Consider the following 20,296-nt stretch of genomic DNA (forward strand, 5'->3'; position numbering starts at 1 on the left):
CTAATCATTTTTTTTTACCTTTCCACTGAAAACTCTGCATTTTCCTTCTTTCCTTGTTATATTTTGTTGTTTGTTTCCTTTCAGGAAGTGAGGAGGGCTTCCTTTGCAGGACACCTGACATCAGCTATCATTGCCCTTATAGTATTCACTTCCAGGAGGCTGGAGTTGCTGTTTTCCAATCAAATGTTACCAAAATTGCGGCAGAGTATCTTCTGCCTGTCCCTCAAAAACACCTCAGATTTCAAATAAACTGGGTAAAGAATTTTAGAATGTTATGGCCCCCTGAACAAGCTCAGGCTCTCTATTTTCACAAGAAAAAAAGTATCTCTCCAGCCCACAAGGAAGGGAGAAGGGGGAAAGCAGGCAGAAGGAAAATGGCAGTTCTCTTTGAGATTCGCTGGGAGTGCTCTTTGATCCACCTCTGCAACAATCTGATTGGAGGGGAGAAAGTCAATACAAATTCAAGTGAAGTGAGAGTTCATGCTGCATTGCTGGTAAACGCTGGAACTAACAAAAAAAACAACACCGATTTTTTTCAGGGAGGGATTTTGTAACTACAAAGCAGCCAGGAATCGTGTTTTCATTCTGGAAAGTCACAAGTAAGATCCAGAAATAATTATTTTTCATGATTTTTACAAGTCATGATTTTCATTATGTAAACCACTGGAAACGTGTTAACCATTCCTAACAGAGCCCCAGTTCAGCAATTCTCTTTCTCAAGGGAACTCCACTTCCATAACATAAATTAGGTATCTTTAAAAAGTCCTCTCAATACTCTTATATTGTTGTTGTTGTTGATGATGATGATGATGTTGATATTAATATTATCCACTCTCCCCACAACCGGGCTCAGAGTAGATAACAACAAAAATAAATTATAATAAAAACAGCATTAACAGCATAAAATACAATATAAACAGTATATTTGTATGGCAACCCGTATAGCTCAACCCCTACTAAAAAAAACTACAGTTCCCAGGATTCTTTAGGGGAAGCCGTAACAGGTAATCTGAACTCTGCAGACTTCAGCCTTGCTTACTAAATTGACTTGCACTAACTTATTCTCTCATAGACTCAGGCAGTTACCTGACTATAAATTGAGAATACACATTCTGCCACACAGGATCGTAAAAGACAAAGATCAATAAAGTAATTTGCATTTTAAAGGGCTGTAGAAATAATATATATTGGCATATTATCGAAGAAAAAACTTTATGATCTCCTCAGCAACAATTTGTTCTTGGTTCAAAGTGATAAAATCCTGTCTAAAATCAGACAGCTCGATTCTATCATTGTTGTTGTTTTTTACACAAAACTTCAAAAAGTCTGAATAACATTTCGTCTCTCCTGAGAAAGTGTTGACCCAACCCTTAACGGGAGAGATAAGGGTACCTCAACAGGATTTGTTTTCGACTGCAAATTGACTCCCTACATAAAGACAACAGGGCTTAGTTCTTCCTCATTTAAACTGCCTCTGTAATGAAGGGTAAAGCTCGGTCCAGTTTGTAAAATTACTGCTCAGGATAATGATTTCTAATGTGATAAAAGGCCTTTAAGGAGGCACCACGGAAGGGAGCGAGCTAATTTACTTTCCTAGGAGCCAATTTACACATAGGAATATTCATTTGCATCAGCGATCCCAGCCTCTTACCAACTGGAGGTTAAACTTCGGTTAGTAACCAACGTGGCAACAATTAGAGCGAGTCTAGATTGTCTGCAGCGGAAAATGATAAATGGTGGGAGCACTCCCAGAGTTATATTTTGTTATCTATAATATTGAAAACAGAGGAAATATTCTGCCAAGGTGGGACAGATATAGGGGCTCTAGCTAATTTTGATTCCATCCTTCTTCCAAGGAACTCATGGTAGCATATGAAAGGGCCTGTGGCTCAGCGACAGAGCATCTGTTTGGCCTGCAGATGGTCACAAGTTCAGCCCCTGGTATCTCTTGTTAAAAGGCTCAGGTAGACCCTGGAGAACAGCTGACATTGAGGCAGCTTCATGTCTTTATGATTTACCCCTCCTCCACTTTATGCTCACAATAGCCCTGCAGCATAGGTTAGGGTGAACAGGCAGTAAGTGGTTCAGGGTCACCTCAGGACATTCCTTCACTAAGCAGAGATTTGAACCCGGGTATCCTGGGTCCTAGGCTAACCACACGCCCTAGCGGATTTTGCACAACACTGCTGCCCAATTCACTCCAAAGGTGGTTTAACTTTACACCAAAAAATAGTTCTGCCCATCTGCATAGAGCTGCACCCTCTCTTTAAAAAGAAAGCAGCAAGAATACACAAGCTTCTTTTGCATCACATGCGGGGCACGAAACCCAGGTGAAGATCATTCTTCTGGGCACAACAATTCCTTTTTTTAAAGTGCTTCACAAAGCAATCAGTTTTAGGGTTCCAATTCCTTGAGCACCTGGATTTCAGAGCTGAGCTCAATATGGTTCCTTTGCAGAAGGTGGACTTAAGGCTATGATTCCCAGGTGTACATGGACTGAAGATTCGTCTCTCCTTTCACACTATTTTTGATATAATAAACATTAAAAGCACAGGTTTAGGCAGAACCGGTAGGTATTTATCACCAAAAAGTGTGGGGTGAGATTCCCAAGAAACCAATATGTGCACACGGATTGCTAGATCGGCAAAGATGTGGCTAAGATCTAGGCGGTGGAATTACAGCAGACAATAAATTAAAATAAATAAAATGCAAGAGAATAGAGGCAGCAGACAGGTGTAGAATGGGCTTAACCAATTCAGACTATGGGTGATAGAGTCCAGTTTTAATGGTTCTTTGACATATTTAAATGAAAAATCCCCACATGAAAACAGAAAACTGACACAATGGGGAAAAGGTTCTACCCCCTTCACTTTGCCGGTTCTGAGGGCCAAGCTACACATGACGAATGACACTTGAACGGCAAGTGTATTTCTCCCTGTTCACTTGCCCTCCACTCAATCCACTTGCCGTTCAAGTGTCATTCGTCATGTGTAGCTTGGCCCAGAGTCTATGCTACCACCTCCATTCTCTGCATACAGGAAGCCGGCTTCAGAAGGGATCAAGCGTTCAAGCCCCCATCAACCTAAAGGGAGAGTCATCCACTTGCTACTCAGCCCGTAAAAATCATCTCACGACATCCATATCAGCTAACTGAACTCACATATTTAAAGAAGCACCCTTTCCTTGAAACAGTGTGTGCCTACGGATTCGGAACCGCCACGGGAAAGCACACTTCCCGAGCTGAAATGGCAGAAACATCTGTTGCCCATGAATAAGTTTCTTTTAAAATTTAAAAAAGCACAGCTTTGAAGGATATTTTAGCTCCCTCTTTTGTTCACATCTGGATCTTAATGTAACACTGGATTGCTGAATACCTTCCATTTCTCTTAATACAAGGGGCACCGCAATCATGGGGAAGAGAAACACATGGCCACCACCATGGAAAAGTATTTATTTATTTATTTACTTATTTATTTGTTTGTTTTATTAGATGTTTAGCCCGTAAACTCCCCCACCCCCACCCTTTGATCTCTTCTAAAGTGTTATTTTCTTGGATCCTTGCTTAAAAAACTTTTTTTAAAAAAAATCTTAGGACAAAGATGTTGCAATGTATCTTCTCTGCCCCAACTTGAATTATTATAATAATTCAATCATTATCATTCAGTTCTCATGATTACTACCACCTTATCCATTTTTCATTAACTACAGGTTTGTTTCTTTCACAAGCTGACACTTGTTACTGAAGCCCGAATGTTCTAGGAATTATAACATGAATGCAAAACGTCCAAGTTTCCAAAGGATATGCTGGATTTCTTCCTTGCTGCAAAGCCAGAAGCACGGCCTCATTTTAAAGGTGAGAGGCAAGGTTCAACCCTGCATGTGAAAATCTGCTGCTGTCCGCTGAGAAGTTCCGATCTCAGCACGGCTGATGCCCAGAATGAAGACGATCCTTCTCAGAACACCTTTTGTTTTAAACATTCTGTGACAAGGGAAGGGGGTCGTTCCATAGACACCTGAATTAAGGTTCATTTGTATTCTATAACTTACCCTTACATGCTCATCTTTCAGAGTAAAATTGCTATAGCTTTCGTTCTAATGGCAAGAACTGCGGGGAACTGAAGCTAGCGGCGGAGCTAAAATCAGTGACAATAAACCCACTGAATACTCAACATGTAGCTATACTGTCCTTCAGTCTCTTTCTATATGTTCCTGTGTGCCAATAATGGTCCTCAGGCTGCCATTTGTGGGCTGTCCCACCACTTACAGTGGCCCGTCAGACACTGACCGGACCTTCTCCTCTCTGGAATGGGCTCCCTGAAGCGGAGAGTGGGGCCGCTCCTTGAAGATCTTGAAGATCGCTGCAAGGCTTGCTTGTTTGCCAGGGCTTTTGAGAACGTGTGAATGGCAGGTATCTTTTAAAGGGAGGAGGAAGGAAGAGTCTTGGGGGTTGCTGTATTGTACTGGGTTTAACCAGAACTGTGTTTAACTCTTACAGTAAGCTGCCTTGAACCACGTGGAAAAGTAGAGAAAAATGAATGAATGAATGAATGAATGAATGAATGAATGAATGAATGAATGAATGAATGAATGAATGAATGAATGAATGAATGCTGATGGTCCTTGGATCTGTTGCTGTTATTCATTTTAGATCAGAAATACTAATCAGAGGGAACGCTCCAGGTTGGAGGGGGGTAGAGTTGCCAGATGGGGTCTGGCCTAATATCAGATCCTGGTGGAAGGTAGGAGGGACTTTCCTTTAATGTGCACTCTCCCAGGACCGCCTCCTACCTACAGGCGCCACTTCTGGCCGGCACTGCACTGTTACAGAAGGCCAACCGGGTGCCTGGGATGGCAGGCCACTTTCCCAGCCTGGCGGTACCACCACACACCCACAGGAAACTGGGCAGCTGGGCTGGGCAACTGATGGGGGAGGAGGAGAGGCCAGGCCAGGCGTCCAGTATCTGAGGGACATTTTTTTCACAGACAGGCCCCTAATACCAGAAATACCATTTCAAATGAATCAATTTTCTTCTTGTCAGCTTTCTTCACTTTCCAACTTTCACATCCATCCACGGCCTCCCATGACACTTTAAGAACTCCCTAGATCTCTATGCTGATGACCATAGAGTCTTGGGGAATTCCTAGAGTGCTGCATGGTGGCTGTGAAGCCACTTCCGGGTTTGCCAGAAGAAACGTCACAACACATGTGAGGCTGCCCCCCCATTACTTTCCTCCTGCTGCTTAGATAAAAGCAATGGAGGAAGAATAACAAAAGCAGGAGAATGCACGTCACCGCCAGGTAAGCGGCCAGCCTACAGAATCCTGACACATGTGCACTGAGAGCTCCTGTGAGATTTTACCTTCAAGGCTGAAAAGTACTTAAAGGAGTACATGGGATACCAGATTAGCTACTGCACTGCACAGGCCCAATGTTTTTAAGATACACCAAAAAGGGAGAGAGAGTGGTATGTTTACTTCCTTTGCTGCTGAGGAAGTGAAACACCAATTGTCTTTTTAAAAAAAATCTCAGTAGTATTTTGTCAATATTTTTTATTACACCAAAGCAAGTATAAATATTTTATTGTAAACCAAGGGCCTAAAATAAACAGTTTAGTAAATAGTTATTACATTACAAGGAGGAAGGGGGGCCAAAAAAAAACATCTGTGCAAAAAAAAAATGTTTGCCATGTAATTATTCTTGCTAGTTTACATTTGCTCTCAACGTGCATCTCTCTGGCTGCAACGTCTCGCTTGTTCTAAATCTTCTTCCTTGTTGCTATTATTAAAATCTTTAAAAGGTGCCAAATCTTAAATGAGGAAAAAAAATGATTTGCTAGAAATTATTCATATCACAGTGAGCCTCTACTAAACCTGGCAGGGGTGCAATATTTTCGGTGAAATTAACATAAAATATACAACTGCAAATTATCCAGGAAATAGCTATGTTCTTTACAACACGCATTTACATTCAGGGGAGGAAGGAGGGGGGAAGTGTTCCACTTATCTGTCTAACACGGAGCTGCAAACAGTCTCTCTTTTTTTCCCGATGCCAGTTTTAAAGGGGAAAGTAATAGATTTCCACTGGGAGTACAGCCTTTAAAGATGATATAACAAAATATGTGGTTGGGAAAAATCGACCTTAGATAATTACTGGAGACCACAATCAACAGCGGACGTTCTCAAGTGCTCATTGCTAGCGAGTCCATTTTTAGATTTATTTCCCCTCTTGGTACACGAAATGCATTTCCGCTACTAGGCCTAAGCCCTTCCTCCATATACAAGGAGACTAAATAGAGAGAGAGGGAATGGGAGGGAGGCTCATAATGCCATGTAAAATGCAAATCTTGCTGTAAATATTTTATAAAATTGTTGCATACCTCCCGAAAGCTATAGGTCTTAATTGAGAGGAGGCTATTTTTCCAGTCAATATATGGAAATGGAAAATGCTAATTCATGTTTTTCTACTTATGAAAAACCCTAGAGGACAGCAAAACCACAAATGCACTCAACTTTAATATTATAAATATAATTTGGCTCCCTCTTTATAATCCCCAGCGTCCTGCCTTTTATCTCCCAATGGCTGTAGAGGAAGAATTCGCACAGGCGCTTTTACATCATCTGCGCAGGAAGTCAACCTTCAAGGCCTGCCAGCTTGGCAGAGGAGCAAGAGACTGAGCTAAGTAACATTGCAAACAGGAACTGAAACAAGATATTCCAGCACCGTTGCACAGGAAACGAGTGTCGACTGACACCGAGCCTGGATCAGAGCGGCACAGCGGTGTGAACAGTCTTTTTGCCACTAGGATTTGCCGAGCTTCAATGACGGACATTGACCAGATGCCGTTTAATTTAAACAGTGGTTTCTCTTTTTCCAGCACATCAAGATCCCATAGTGGCAATCGAAAGGGTGTGGGTGGATTTTCATCCAGAAGGTTTGCATTGTTTTAATCATGCATTGCAGAAGAGATGGACTAAGGAAGGGTTGAAAACAGGGAACTCTGGGGGAGTGAGGCTATTTGGATAATAGTTTTGTAAATCTCATATATTCCCCACTCTGAAAACACATTCAGTACCCATTCAATCGAAATTACTTCCAAATATGTCAAGGGGAGGAAAGGAGGAATGATACGAGTTTTCTTCCCATACAAGTGACGTAATGAAACTACCATCCAAAAACTGTCCATGCAGTTCCTCGCTGTGTCTCCACATCAACTCAAGTATGCAATGTAAAATGAAGATGAACCTCACAAGAGCAAAACGAAGGTCGTAAAGGAAGAATGAACTAGGAGAAACATTGGGGAAACCAACCAACTTTTTAAAAAAATGTGCATATGTGATTTGGGCCACAGGTTCATAGATGAAGTTGCAACAACTTCTCAAACAATACACACCAACCCAAAAGTCACACTTATATCATGAAGTACAAATGTTTTCAATCAAATGAGGGATAAACTAATTACAACTGTAAATATATGCCTGTAGCTCAAAAATAGCAGCCGTGGGTCCACTGCCTTTTTTTCACAATGGCATGTGTAGTTTATCTTTTGTCATAAAGCATGCTGATCTCCATGTGCTACATCATTGGCTACCAGTGATGGGGGGGCGGGAATGCTTCAGATGTTACAACATCACAGCACAAGCCAAGTTGTAGACATTACAGAAGACAGCGAGGGCTTCTTTGCAGCAATCACACTCTGATAGTCAACCTTTTTGCTTTTAGTTTTATTCGAGATTGGACCAGAGACCAAGGCCATTTCCACACGGCTTACCTTGTTCCAGAAAACAGCGAAATCTCGCGCGAAATCGCATGAGAAGATGCTGTTATCGTGTGAAATCGCGCAAGAAGACGCTGTTATTGCACGAGAAGATGCAATAACAGCGTCTTCTCGCGCGATTTCACACAAGATTTCACAGTTTTCCGGAACAAGGTAAGCCATGTGGAAACGGCCCAAGCTAAAGATGGAAAACGCAACCGGTACAATGATCTTTACAGTTGTTCCAAAGGGGAAATAGCAGCATTGGCCACTCACTTTCTTTATTTCCCAAAATAATTTTCTTTACTGAAAGAGAAAGTATATGAGCTGAACAGCAAGAATGGGAGATGGAGAGAACCAATGGCCAGGGCAGAAAAGACAACTGTACTATGACAGAGCTATCCAAAGAGATTTCATCCACCCATCCAAATTCATTTGTCAGATTATCAGCAGATCTCATTCAACCCTCTCTGTTTGCAGCATCACTGAATATCCTGTGCCTTATCCTGTTCCCTTGTGCATTCAGTGGAAGATCTCTTGTGTCTCTAGCCCAAGGCTTTGAAAATGTGTGCCAATGCCCCAAGATACTGCCATTTCTCCCCCACCCATGTGATTCTTTTGCATTGATCATCTACCCAAGTCTCTTAATGCACCTGTTCAACATGAAAAATATTTAACAATTCAGATAAATCAGAGATCCATTCACACAAATGATTCCATTCACACAAATGAAATCCAGACTTTAAAAACTGGCTAAACTAATTGCCGGGAACAGAGACTACAACATATAAGCATCCATACCGCCTAATATCGCTTGTCTCAAGTGTCTTTCTCAAGTTAATCCCACAAGATAACAGTAGCAACAATAATTGTAAATGCAACAATAAAAAGCGTTTGTATAGCACTTTCAAGAGTTCAAAGCATTTCAGCGACATAAATTTGCTTCAATCTTTACCATCATATTTGTTCTACAGAAAAGAAAAAACAAAAATGGTGTGAATGGTTTTAGCACTACCCCTAGGACAAATATTCGGCAGTAAATAATTTTTCCTGACTTGGCAGGAGGGAAGCGAAAACGAACAAAGAAAAAAAAATCAGGTGTTGATAAGCAACAGACACTATGGACTTGCTAGAAAACTAACTGATCCATCAGTATTGTTGAAAATCTTAGAGGTAGAAGCCCCCCGCGAGAGTGTATTTCCTTGCAAGATTGGAGAATTTCTGTATACAGAGTATTCCAGTTCCAGAATAAAAGTGGGTGGGAGTTTTGGAGGCACTAATGGTGAGATCCTAAACAGAGTTACTCCAGTCTAAGTCCACTGAAATCAGTGAGGTTAGACTGGAGTAACTCTTCTTAGGATTTCGCTGTAAATGTTTCAGTGGGGTGGGATGACACATTTAAGGGTCTTTATTTAAAATCTTTGGTGTACAGTCCTCTCCTTTCTTTCTCCCACCCCCACTACTACAGGTTGCTCTGCAGGTGCAATAACTTTTTTGGACCAAAAGTTTCATAAGGCCTTTGAGCATGCCAGGCTCGGTGTTCATGCGCAGTACCCTCGTCGCAACTTTCAAGAGTAACAGCTCCAAGTGGGCCATAAGTTGGAAACCTGGAAAAATCTGTAAACGTTAAAGGCTTTGACATGAGCGATTAATGCCTCCCACATTGATTCAATAAATCAAAACAGATTTAGAGGAACTGTTAAGGCTTATGACACTTCACTTTAATAATTCCCTATTAACATATTTAACTGCTGGGCTGTATATTTTAAGCATTCCTTACTGTTGGGTATATAAGTAATTAGTGGCTTTTAAAAGACGCATTAACCCAGACAGAAAGGGAATAAAAACAGAAAAAGGGATGCACTTGATTTTTTTGACATTCTTTTGTAAAAGGTGATGCAATCAGAAAGTGGTGCAGTGGATATGCTGTGCGGACCTGAACTCAAGATTAAGGAGTAGTAACAGATTACGGTAAATATTCAGTATATGCTGTGCCTGTACCAAATGCACGAGCAATAGTAGGGACTGTGGCTTTTCACACAGAAGGATTCAGATCCAATCTCTTGAAACTACAGATTTTTTTTTAAAGGATTAAGCAGACTTGAAAGAACTCTATCTGGAAAGCCACCTGGAGAGTCAAACCATTGGGTCTATCAAGGTCAGTACTGTCTACTCCATCTGGTAGCAAGTCTCCAAGATCTCAGATAAAGATCTTTCTCTTTACCTCCTACTTGATCCTTTTAAATGGGAATGCCAAGAATTGAACTTGGGACCTTCTGTATAGAAAATGGATGCTCTGCCGATATCCCGGCCCAGTCCCTGGCACGTACTCTCTCTAACTGCAGAGACATCTGGCCAAAGTGAATGCAATGAAACCAGTATGTCATGTCATAGCTAGCCAGAATCTGAGGGATATGTTTGCAAGCCAAATCCTGGTTTTATGATCTAACCATGAATAAAATAAGATACGTCTGAAAAAGTGACCTGTGACTCATGAAAGCTCATATCCTATCACAAATTTTGTTAGTCTTACAGGTGCTACTGGACTCTTGTTCTTTTCCACTAAAAGGAAGAAAGGAGTGAAAGGAACGCCAAAAATGAACAAATGGTGAAGACTGAAAGGACTGCACATGAGCAACAGGGACAGTCTAGAGAATTCAAGCGGCAATGGAGGAGCAGACAAAGTGAGGTTAGATACATGGGAAGGATACTTCTCTTACTTCTCTTAGGAAGTATAGCAGAACAGGGAAACAATTAAAGTAGGATTGCCAGCTCTGGAGAGGGAAATTCCTGGAGTTTTTGTGGGTGGAACCTGGAGGGGGCAGGGTTTGGGGAAGGGAGGTATAATGCCATAGAGTCCGCCTTCCAACACCGTCATTTTCTATGGGAGAACTGAACTCTATGGCCTGGAGATCAGTTGTAATTCCAGGAAATTTCCAACCATCCCCTGGAGATTGGCAACCCCAGCTTTAACGCAAAAAAGTAAGGATATTCTAGGCAAATGAGCAGAATAGGGGGGAAGTACAGAAATGGCAATGGAAGGAAACGGAGGCAAACAACAGCTGAGAGGAAAAGATAAAGCATAAAGGAAGAGGCCGGAGGAGGCCAGCGCTTATACAAAATGGCCACCACATGAAGCCCCTCAACTTTCTTCTTCTTGCGGCTAGAGAGATCAAGATGGGTAGCCGTGTTAGTCTGTCTGTAGCAGTAGAAAAGAGCAAGAGTCCAGTAGCACCTATAAGACTAACAAAATCTGTGGTAGGGTATGAGCATTCATGAGCCACAGTCACAAATTTTGTTAGTCTTATAGGTGCTAGTAGACTCTTGCTCTTACTCATACCTTGTGGCTGTTTCCACAAGCTGTTACTGTACAGGCTGGGGAATTTATTTACTCCACACCACCGAAAACTCAATGAATGCAACCAATATATGCACGCAAGAAACTCGCCACATCAGCTCCATAAGAAAGAATTGCTCACAGCCTCAATGTAGCAGCCATTTTATATGCACAGCCATAGTCAGGGACTGAGAAGCAGATTGAAAAGAAAGAAATAGAAGCTGGAACAACTGGATGCCATTGTAAATGCTGAAGGAAAAGGATGTGATCACATTAATAAGAGAGGAGATGAGTTTAGCAGAAGCACCCTGACCTCCCAAAGGACATATGAGAGAGATCAGGGACATGCACGGTGTATAAATCACCCACTTGTGCCATTACATATGCATGCCCAGAGATTCTAAATGTTGGAGACAGATGGATGTTAATCAGAGATGGGCATGAACCACAAACCACAAACTTTCACGAACCTGCCCTGATTCGTAAACCGGCTTGTTTGGTTTGTGAAAATGTCATTTCCGGGTCAGCAGAAAGTCACTTTCAGGTCACTTCCGGGTCTAGTAGAAGGTCTGCAGAAAGTCCACTCCCCATTATCTAGGAAACTGATCAGTGCCAGGCTGTCTGCAGTGATGAATTGAAAAACGAACCAGCCTAAATTTTGTGGCAGTTCGTCCAAAATGGGCTCTGATAAATCGCACACCACAAACTGGCCCGGTTCATGCCAAACTTTGGTTTGTATTTCGGTTTGTGCCCATCTCTAATGTTAACTAGCTACCTTACTAAGTCATAATGGGCCCAATCAAGTATTTGATTCGGGGGGTCAGGGGAGGTCATAGCCCCTCTCTATACTGCCTTGGTCAGGCCACACCTGGAGTATTGTGTGCAGTTCTGGAGGCCTCACTTCAAAAAGGATGTGGACAAAATCGAGAGGGTGCAGAGGAGAGCGACAAGAATGATCAGGGGTCTGGAGACTGAGCCCTATGAGGAAAGGCTGAGGGCCTTGGGAATGTTTAGTTTGGAGAAGAGGAGGTTGAGGGGGGACATGATTGCTCTCTTTAAATATTTGAAAGGCTGTCATTTGGAGGAGGGCAAAGAGCTGTTCCAGTTGGCAGCAGAGGGTAGGACGCGAAGCAATGGGCTAAAACTACATGCACAAAGGTACCGACTGGATATTAGGAAAAACTTTTTCACGGTCAGAGTAGTTCAAAAGTGGAATCAGCTGCCTAGGGAGGTGGTGAGCTCCCCTTCACTGGCAGTTTTCAAGAAGAGGCTGGATGAATACTTGTCAGAGATGCTTTAGGCTGATCCTGCACTGGGCAGGGGGTTGGACTAGATGGTCTGTATGGCCCCTTCCAACTCTATGATTCTATGATTTGTAATTCTTGACAGTGACATTGTTCTATATATAACCTACCTGCCGCACGGGTGCGGCCCTCTCCAGTTGCCGCACTCTAAATAAACATGTCACTACAAAGCAAATGCAACTTTCTAAAGCACTTGATCAGCCAATGGTACACATTCTCATACCATGTGAGCATATGACAGCTGTTTCTGCATCCAAGTCCTTAAGTGGAAAGTCTCAGAAAATGAGTGAGACCCAGCAGAGGAAGGTAGGTCTCAGGTAGAGACATACAAATCAGATTGGAAGAAGATAACAAGACAGATTGGTGCAGGTCCATTTCTGCATAGCAGAGGGGAACAACCATGGCATCAGCTCAGCACCAGCTCAATACTGCATAGTAAGAATTCTAAAGGTATTGATGATCAAAATCCACCACTAATCAGATAGAAATTACTTCTAGGAGCGTGTGATCCAGGATTCGCGAACCGGTTAAATAGCTGGATCTATGCCGATCGGACATAATACGGCTATCCTGAGGAATTCCGGACTGGATCCAGGTAGACGAACTCTGATGGGCTGGATTATTCAGCCCAGACTCCACAAAGGAAAAAGCAGGCAACCACAACAGAAGTAGTGCAGCAGCAGGCAAAAGGGCAGTGGTGTAAAGTGGACACAAGCTCTGTATCACTGCAAGAGATTGGCACAAGGCCGGCCGGGAACTGGAGGAAGCAGGCAGAGTAGGTTCCCACCCCACCCCTCCACCCCTGCCCTAGCTCCAAAAGAGCCCTTCAAGCCGCTGCTAGCTACCTTTTAAACTCCATAGTGCCAGCAAATCTCCCTTCCCCGTGCTATTGTTTGGGATTCTCTGTTTTGACATTGGGGTTCTCTAGTTTGACATTGGTTCCCTTGCTGTAGTTTGGTTCTGTTGGACTTTGTTAGTTCAGCTTGCATTGGGACTGACTTTTGGGTAGAGTTGCCTTTGCTTAAGGTTTCTTTTTGCCCGGAAATGTTTCCCATTTCCATAGGAAACAATGGAGAGTGGCTTAGGACATCTTGTTCAGGGGTCCATAGAATTGGATTCTGGGCTCCTGTGGTGGGCAGGAAGGAGTAGGTTCTCTTAAAATTTGGAGGAGTTTGACTGAAAAAGGCTCCCACCCCACTAGACAGTTTTTCCCCATATGGAATAACTGCTGGATAAATTTGGAATTTTCTAATTGTACTGAACCAGATTAGATAATCTAACCCGGATTTCATGGATATCCCTGAAAACTGGATCTAGATTCAACCAAATTTTTGGGGTGCACACCCCTAATGCCCCCTCCCCAGCAAAAAAAAGTGGTGGGATGAGATTCTTGGGAAAACTGTAGCAGAACCTTTGGCCATTAATTTTTTTTACCAAAGGTTGAGCTATTTTACTTTGTATCTATATGAGAGAGACTTTAAACCTGGCATATGTCTCTTAATAAAATGAACTATATAAATATGTGAACCACAAATGCTGAAGATGCAAAATACCCACTGCAGATTTTACACACACAGTGAGGAAGTGCCCCCTAACACTGTTGCACATAACACTGTTGGAGCAGAGGATCAAAAGAAATTACGTGAAACTTCAATGTACGAGAGACCACTAGTTCCTTTGGTTGCCCTGTTAGCATCATTATACAGCACTGTATAAAATGAAGTTTATTCCTTCCTCTCTGATCTGCTGTCAGCTGCTAAAACAGTTAGTGCTATGAACGGGTCAGCATTTTTTAAAAAGACTGAATTGGATACTACAAGCTTTGCAGAGGCAAAAGAGAGGCAGTCTGGCTCGTTTTTCCCCACATGGGTCTCATGATGTCAGGCAGTCTTGAGGGGGGTCTAAAGGGACCTCTCTTGCACTAGCAGGAAAGCTGGCAAGATCCAGCCCATGACTGATTAAAAAGTGAATTGCTGAAGCGTGGTTTGTTGCATAGAATTATAGGGTTGGAAGGGACCTCCAGGGTCATCTAGTCCACCCCTCTGCACAGTGCAGGAAATTCACAACTATCTCCCCCCCTACACACCCCCAGTGGCCCCCTGCTCCATTCTGAGAAGATGGCAAAAATACTGTCAGGATCCCTAGCCAAATTGCTTCCTTGACCTCAAAGTGGTGTTTGGCATTACCCTGGGCATGTAAGAAGGGGCCACGAGAACGAAGCACTGATGTAACCCTTCCTGCCCTCCCTCTCTCATCATCTGCCTAGGTTCACAGAAGCAGCATTGCTATCAAAACATGAACATCAAAAACTGCTAAACTGGTGAAGCCAGAAGATGAAGGACAGAAATGTTTAAAAAGTTGCAGAGGCTGATGTTTTTTTAAAAAAAAAACTGTTGAAGAAAACTCCTGATTTACATTCCCCCCTCCATGTTGCAGTACAAATCTAACTCCTTTCTTTGGAAGTGATCTGAAAGAACTGGTTTTGCAGAACTGGTCTCCCAGTTACTTTGGTAGAGTAACGGGTGAGGCGCACAATATAGTCAACCAGACAGCTCTTCCTTGGAAGTGCCACTGAATTGTGTTGCAAGGGAGGCGGAAAGAGGACACCAATTTGAGGGCGTTTTAAAAGTTATGATTGCCGTATTGCTGTTGTTCCCTACCTGCGATAGCATTTTTCATAATCTTCCTGTCCAATAAACCAGGAGCTGGAAAATACAAGATCTCGCCACTGGGGGTTGGGGCAGCACCTACAGGAAAGAGGAGCAAAGAGACTCAACTCCTCCCCACAAGGTAAGGAGCTGTTCACGGGTGAATTCAAAACACAACCGGTAACGGGGGGGAGAGGAGGCATGCGGAAATGACGGAGTTAGGAGGATGCCTATGAAAAACATCACTAAACATTCCCTTGCGCTCTCTTGCTTCACCTGACACGAAAAGGAAAGTTCTCCCCCCCCCAACAACCCCCACCATGGGGAAAGGCCAGTGGGAAAAGAAGCATGCGGGAACCTCTTACCTTAAAAATTGTGAAAAGCTGACATCAGTGACATTTACAAGTTAAAACAAACATGTAGAGGGAGCTACTTTTCTGGATCTTCCCCTTTTAGGGTACGTTTGCCATTAGCACCACCTACACATACTGGACCTTTATCCAGCACAAAGCCAAAATACACTCAGGGCCAAACTACAAGTGACGCCTGACACAGGTTGGACACTTGTCAGCTTCCCTCCAAGTTTTGATGGGAAATGTAGGCGTCCTGGTTTTACAGCTTGGCTCTCCACTACAGCTGCAAGACCAGGATGCCTACATTTCCCATCAAAACATGAGGGAAGCTGACAAGTGTCCAACCTGTGTCAGGCGTCACTTGTAGCTTAGCCCTCAGGAACAATGAACGGCACCATTTCAGAATGTAACTGGACAGTTGCACCACAGAATGCTCTCTCTGGCTCCAAAGCCTTGCTACGGAAAGGCCGTATGACCAGGAGAAGATTTTCTAGGCTTCTTTCAACATGAAGAGTTTTCCTGGATCTCTGCCAGAAAGTCGAACGTGTGCACGTTTTTGGAGTCTGTAAATCAGCTTTGAGTGGTGTGATGCTCTGTAGTACACACTAGCACGGATTTTTACTTACTCGTGTTGCATGATATTTAGTTAGATTGTCTATCAACATGTAGAAAGTATTTTTTTAAAAAAAATTGAAAGGTTCTAGTTTAAATTAATTGTTAGCATAGTTATGTTTTTTTAAATACACAAATAGCCTGCAAACAAACCCCACACATAAACACAACAAAGGGCTTCTCTGGTTGTTTCTACACGGGGATTTCCTCCCAGGTGGCACACAGCATGTCCACTTAATTTGCAAGTTTCCACACGATGCCATGCTCTTTCTGAGCATGGCCCATGAGGTCCCCAGGGTTTTCCTTTTTATGCTGTTGCAAAGAAAAACCTTTTTTGCTTCCACTAAAAGAGGAAAGAACACGTCAGCTGTAGGCAAAGCCTCCGTGAGAAATCTCTGCTCATAGCCAATCTAGAAGGAGCCAGAGCTTAGCATCACCTTCAAAATGGTGATGCTCTGCTCTGGCATCCTCCCCACTTTTAGCCCTGTGTGTGCATGCGTGCATGCGCATGAGCATGTGTGTGTGAGAGAGAGAGAGCATCAAATCACAGCTGGTTTAGGGTAACCCCACAGGGTTTTCAAGGCAAGAGGTTAATGGAGGAGGTTTGTCATTGCCTGGCTTTGCATAGAGACCCTGGACTTCCTTGGTAGTGGTCTCCCATCCAAGTACTAACCATGGCCGACCCTGCTTAGCTCCTGAGATCTGACAAGATCGGGCTAGCCTGGACCACCCAGGCCAGGGCCTTTTTAAATGGCTGTGTGCCATGCTCAGCTGTTTGTTGAAGAGGGAGTTGCCAGCACTGTTGAGGAAGGGGGAAGTAGTGGTGGTGGAATATGGTTGTCAGCCCAGCACTTCTGTGCCAATGTAGCAAGCTGAAGGCAGGAGGGATGGTGCGGGACAGGGCATGCACGTGCCACTTCTGAGTGCCTCGATCCTGCTTGCACAACAGGGGCAGCTTTTCCCCTATATTTGAAAGTAGCCCCTCTCTTTCTCTCAAACTCACACTGAAGCAAATTAAGCAGAGCTTCCTTGCTTCAGCCAGTATAATAATACTCAGCAAGCTGGCAGTTATAGATATTGTACGCGCCGATCATTTCTGCTTCCCGCTACAGTTGCTGCATCCTGCTCTCACTTCGACCCCATGTCTACACTTTTAAATGCTCCAGGCCGCCAGCCCTTCTGCCCTGTTGCAACTAAGGACTACCATTCTCTAAATCCAGAGGAGAAGAGTGTTTTCTCCAGCCTAGTTTCTCCAAGATCGGTTGTAGAAGATGGAACTGAGGGCTGTATGGCAAGCACTGCTTACTAGGCAAAGACAGAAAAAGACAGTACTCAAACCAGGACTGGCCAACCCAAATTCTTCATCCTAGATGACAGCAAAAGGAATTGATGATGTCCAATCCTATTCTCTTTCCATGCCTTGATGAGGTTTTTGAAGCTTCGGTGCATATTGACTTAGATCCAGTGGTTCTCTTTTGCCAAAGGAGGAATTTACTGCTGGAGGAAAGCGCTCCTGTTGGATGACTGCCTCCCACTGGAGGATGTAAACACCTGTGAACCATAGTTTCCACAGTGGAAAATTCCATGCTTAGCAGAAGGGAACCAATCAATCCAAATAACAGAAGTTCATTGCATCAGGTACCAGTTTCCAGTCAAAGACCTGATGTCTTCGACAACTTCCTCCACCGATCGGCTTGTCCCTCTCCTCGGATGTAATGTTGCAAGCTACAAGTTTATTGTTATGGTCTGCGACCAGCATAAGCAGAACATTAAAATGGTTTAAAAGTTCAAATGGAATTAAATATAAGAGAAGACAATAAATAGATATATAAATATAAAGGTAGACGTAAAACATGCCATAGGTTAATTATTTACAGAGTTAGAGCACGTTCAGACTGCCATATGCAATTTACGGTATTATAGATGTAATGCTGTAATACTATATAGAATGGTTTCCTCAAGATACCTCTCTTGGAACAACCATCTAGAAGGACTTCCCTATGAAGGCATATTTAAGAGGTGACCATTTCCCTGATGACTAGATGTTTGAAATGGTCAACTAAAAGAACAATATTAAGAAGTCATAGCAGGACACATAAAAACCATCAGCTTTGTGTATCGGGTATTAATTGGATGCTCACTGCTGAAAAAACATTGGGTCAAAATTGACAATGGTGGAATGTGGCTTGAAAAACCAGAAGAACTGATCGTCCCTGACTGCAAAAAAAGAGCAGCATTCTACTTTAGCTTGCTATACGAGTTCAGAAACAACAGAATAAAATCTGCAGTAAAGACCATCTCTAATGGTTAGCCTCATCGCTTAAAGGACCAGTTTAAAGCCTCCCAGAGGTTTGCAGTTCAATTTCTGTTGACCTTTAATTAAAGACAATGCACCAAATTGACACCAAGAGAATTAAACTACAATATAAATTCGGTCTTGTAACTAGCATCCAAATAATTTTTTTGTTTTCTGCTGGGTGCTCGGCCAACTTGTAAACGGAATATATTCATCTGGAATACAGTGACTTTTAACAACACCGCAGTTTTATCCCTGATCCTTAAGAAATGTCAGCTTGGATTTAGCTGGTTGTTCTTGGGCAATGGTACAGTTGAGGAAGGGGTGACATGAAACAGAGGGGGGGGGGGAGAAGACGACAGTCCTTAAACAGCAAAAGTAAATATATCTGCTCCAACAGATCTTACGGGGATTGAGAAGATCATCTGACCCAGTCTGCCCCACCAACACAAGAAGACTTCCTTGGTAGATGTAGAAGAGAAAGATTCAGGTCCAGAAGTACCTCAAAGACCAACTAGATTTCCAGGGTATGAGCTTTTGAGAGTAAGAGCTCCCTTTGTCTATTTTTGGCCAGAATTGGATGGTGGGATACAGGACTTCATCTCACATCCCTCAGTCATAAGTTTAAGACTCATCTGGGCTGGAAACCTAAACAAAGGCATCCAAGTTTCAACAGCCCACTGGAGAGGGATGTTACGCTTCTTAACTTCCCCGACTCTAAGGAAAGAAAATATTCTAGGATTCTGCAGAGGAAGGAGGTAGGTGGATTCTTTATGAATGAATGCTCCCCCCGTGGAAAAATGAAAACTCTCTGCCTGTAAAAGTTCATGATTTCAGTCCCGTAGCAACTTAAAGATCAACTAGATGCAACAGAGTGGTTAAGTGGTTGGGCTGCGAATCAGCACTCTGTGGGTTCAACTCCCACTACTGCCATGAGATCAGTAGGTGGCCTTGGGTAAGCCACTCCTCTCAGCCCCAGCTCCCCAGCTGTATTGTGGGTCTAATAACACGGACCTTGTTCACTGTTCTGAGTGAGGCACTAATCTCTCAAGAAAATTGGTATATAAGCGCAGTTATTATTATGAAAGCTGCTGTAGCACAGTGGTTAAGTGGCTGCGATGCAAATCAGTGCTTTGCTGGTTCAGTGCTGCTACTTCCATGAGTTTTGCAGGGGTCCTTGGGTAAGCCACTCCTCTCAGCCCCAGCTCTCCAGCTGTGTTATGGGGATAATAATAACACTGACTTTGTTCACTCATCTGAGTGAAGCACTAATCTGTCTAAAAGAGCAGTATATAAGCACATTATTATTTCTAGGGTATAAGCTTTCAAGTGTCAAATCTACCTTTTTCAGATGCCTGCCTGTATAAATCAAGCATGATCAAGAAAGGGGGTTCTCCTTACCAATTTGTTAATATTCTATGATCATGGGGAAATACCAAAATTACTTCCTCTCCTGCATGTGGAAAGAGTACAGTCCCACAAAGTGGTACAGTCTACCATGCAGTATTCCTGAATATGCTCATTGCCCTTCTCTCGAGCCCAAATAAAGACAGGAGCTTGTCTCTGTATTCTTACCTCCTAACAAACATAAAAGTCAAGCTAGAAAATGAGCACCCGATGAGAATAGGTTTGCACATTTAAAAAACCCTGCAGATTAAAACAGCAAACTTTAAGAGAAAGTGACATTGTCGCCAGTACTAGCTAATAAATGCTACAAACTGATTGAGATTCTGGCATACACGAATTTCAGACTTGTCATCTTGAAGACTCAAACCTGATTACAGAAAAGGTGTTTTATCAGCCACTTCTTCTCCCCCCCTTTACGTGCAAATATGAAATCACCAGGAAAATGTTTAAACAGGTGTAATCACAACTGCATATGAAAATTGGGTTGGAGGGCTAAAAAGAATCTTAACGTAGTTCAGAAGGAGCAGAAGCAACGTGAAGCTGCGATCGCAGCCGATTATGAATGTATCATGCAAAACAAGAATG

At 42.9% G+C, this 20,296-nt stretch overlaps 1 protein-coding gene across 2 annotated transcripts in view; it reads right to left on the reverse strand.

Annotated features, from left to right (window-relative positions):
* ZNF423 (zinc finger protein 423) overlaps window positions 1-20,296 on the reverse strand; it is a 358,203-nt gene that overhangs the window by 129,902 nt on the left and 208,005 nt on the right. The window contains exon 6 of one of the 2 annotated variants that reach the window (XM_055000810.1): window positions 15,056-15,142. The exons of the other annotated variant lie outside the window; for it this stretch is intronic. Coding sequence (XP_054856785.1) covers window positions 15,056-15,142 — 87 coding nt within the window. The remainder of the gene's footprint in view (window positions 1-15,055; window positions 15,143-20,296) is intronic. 2 annotated transcript variants of the gene reach the window in all.

This window comes from Eublepharis macularius, chromosome 16, assembly GCF_028583425.1.
Source record: "Eublepharis macularius isolate TG4126 chromosome 16, MPM_Emac_v1.0, whole genome shotgun sequence".
In the NCBI taxonomy this organism is placed as follows: domain Eukaryota; kingdom Metazoa; phylum Chordata; class Lepidosauria; order Squamata; family Eublepharidae; genus Eublepharis; species Eublepharis macularius.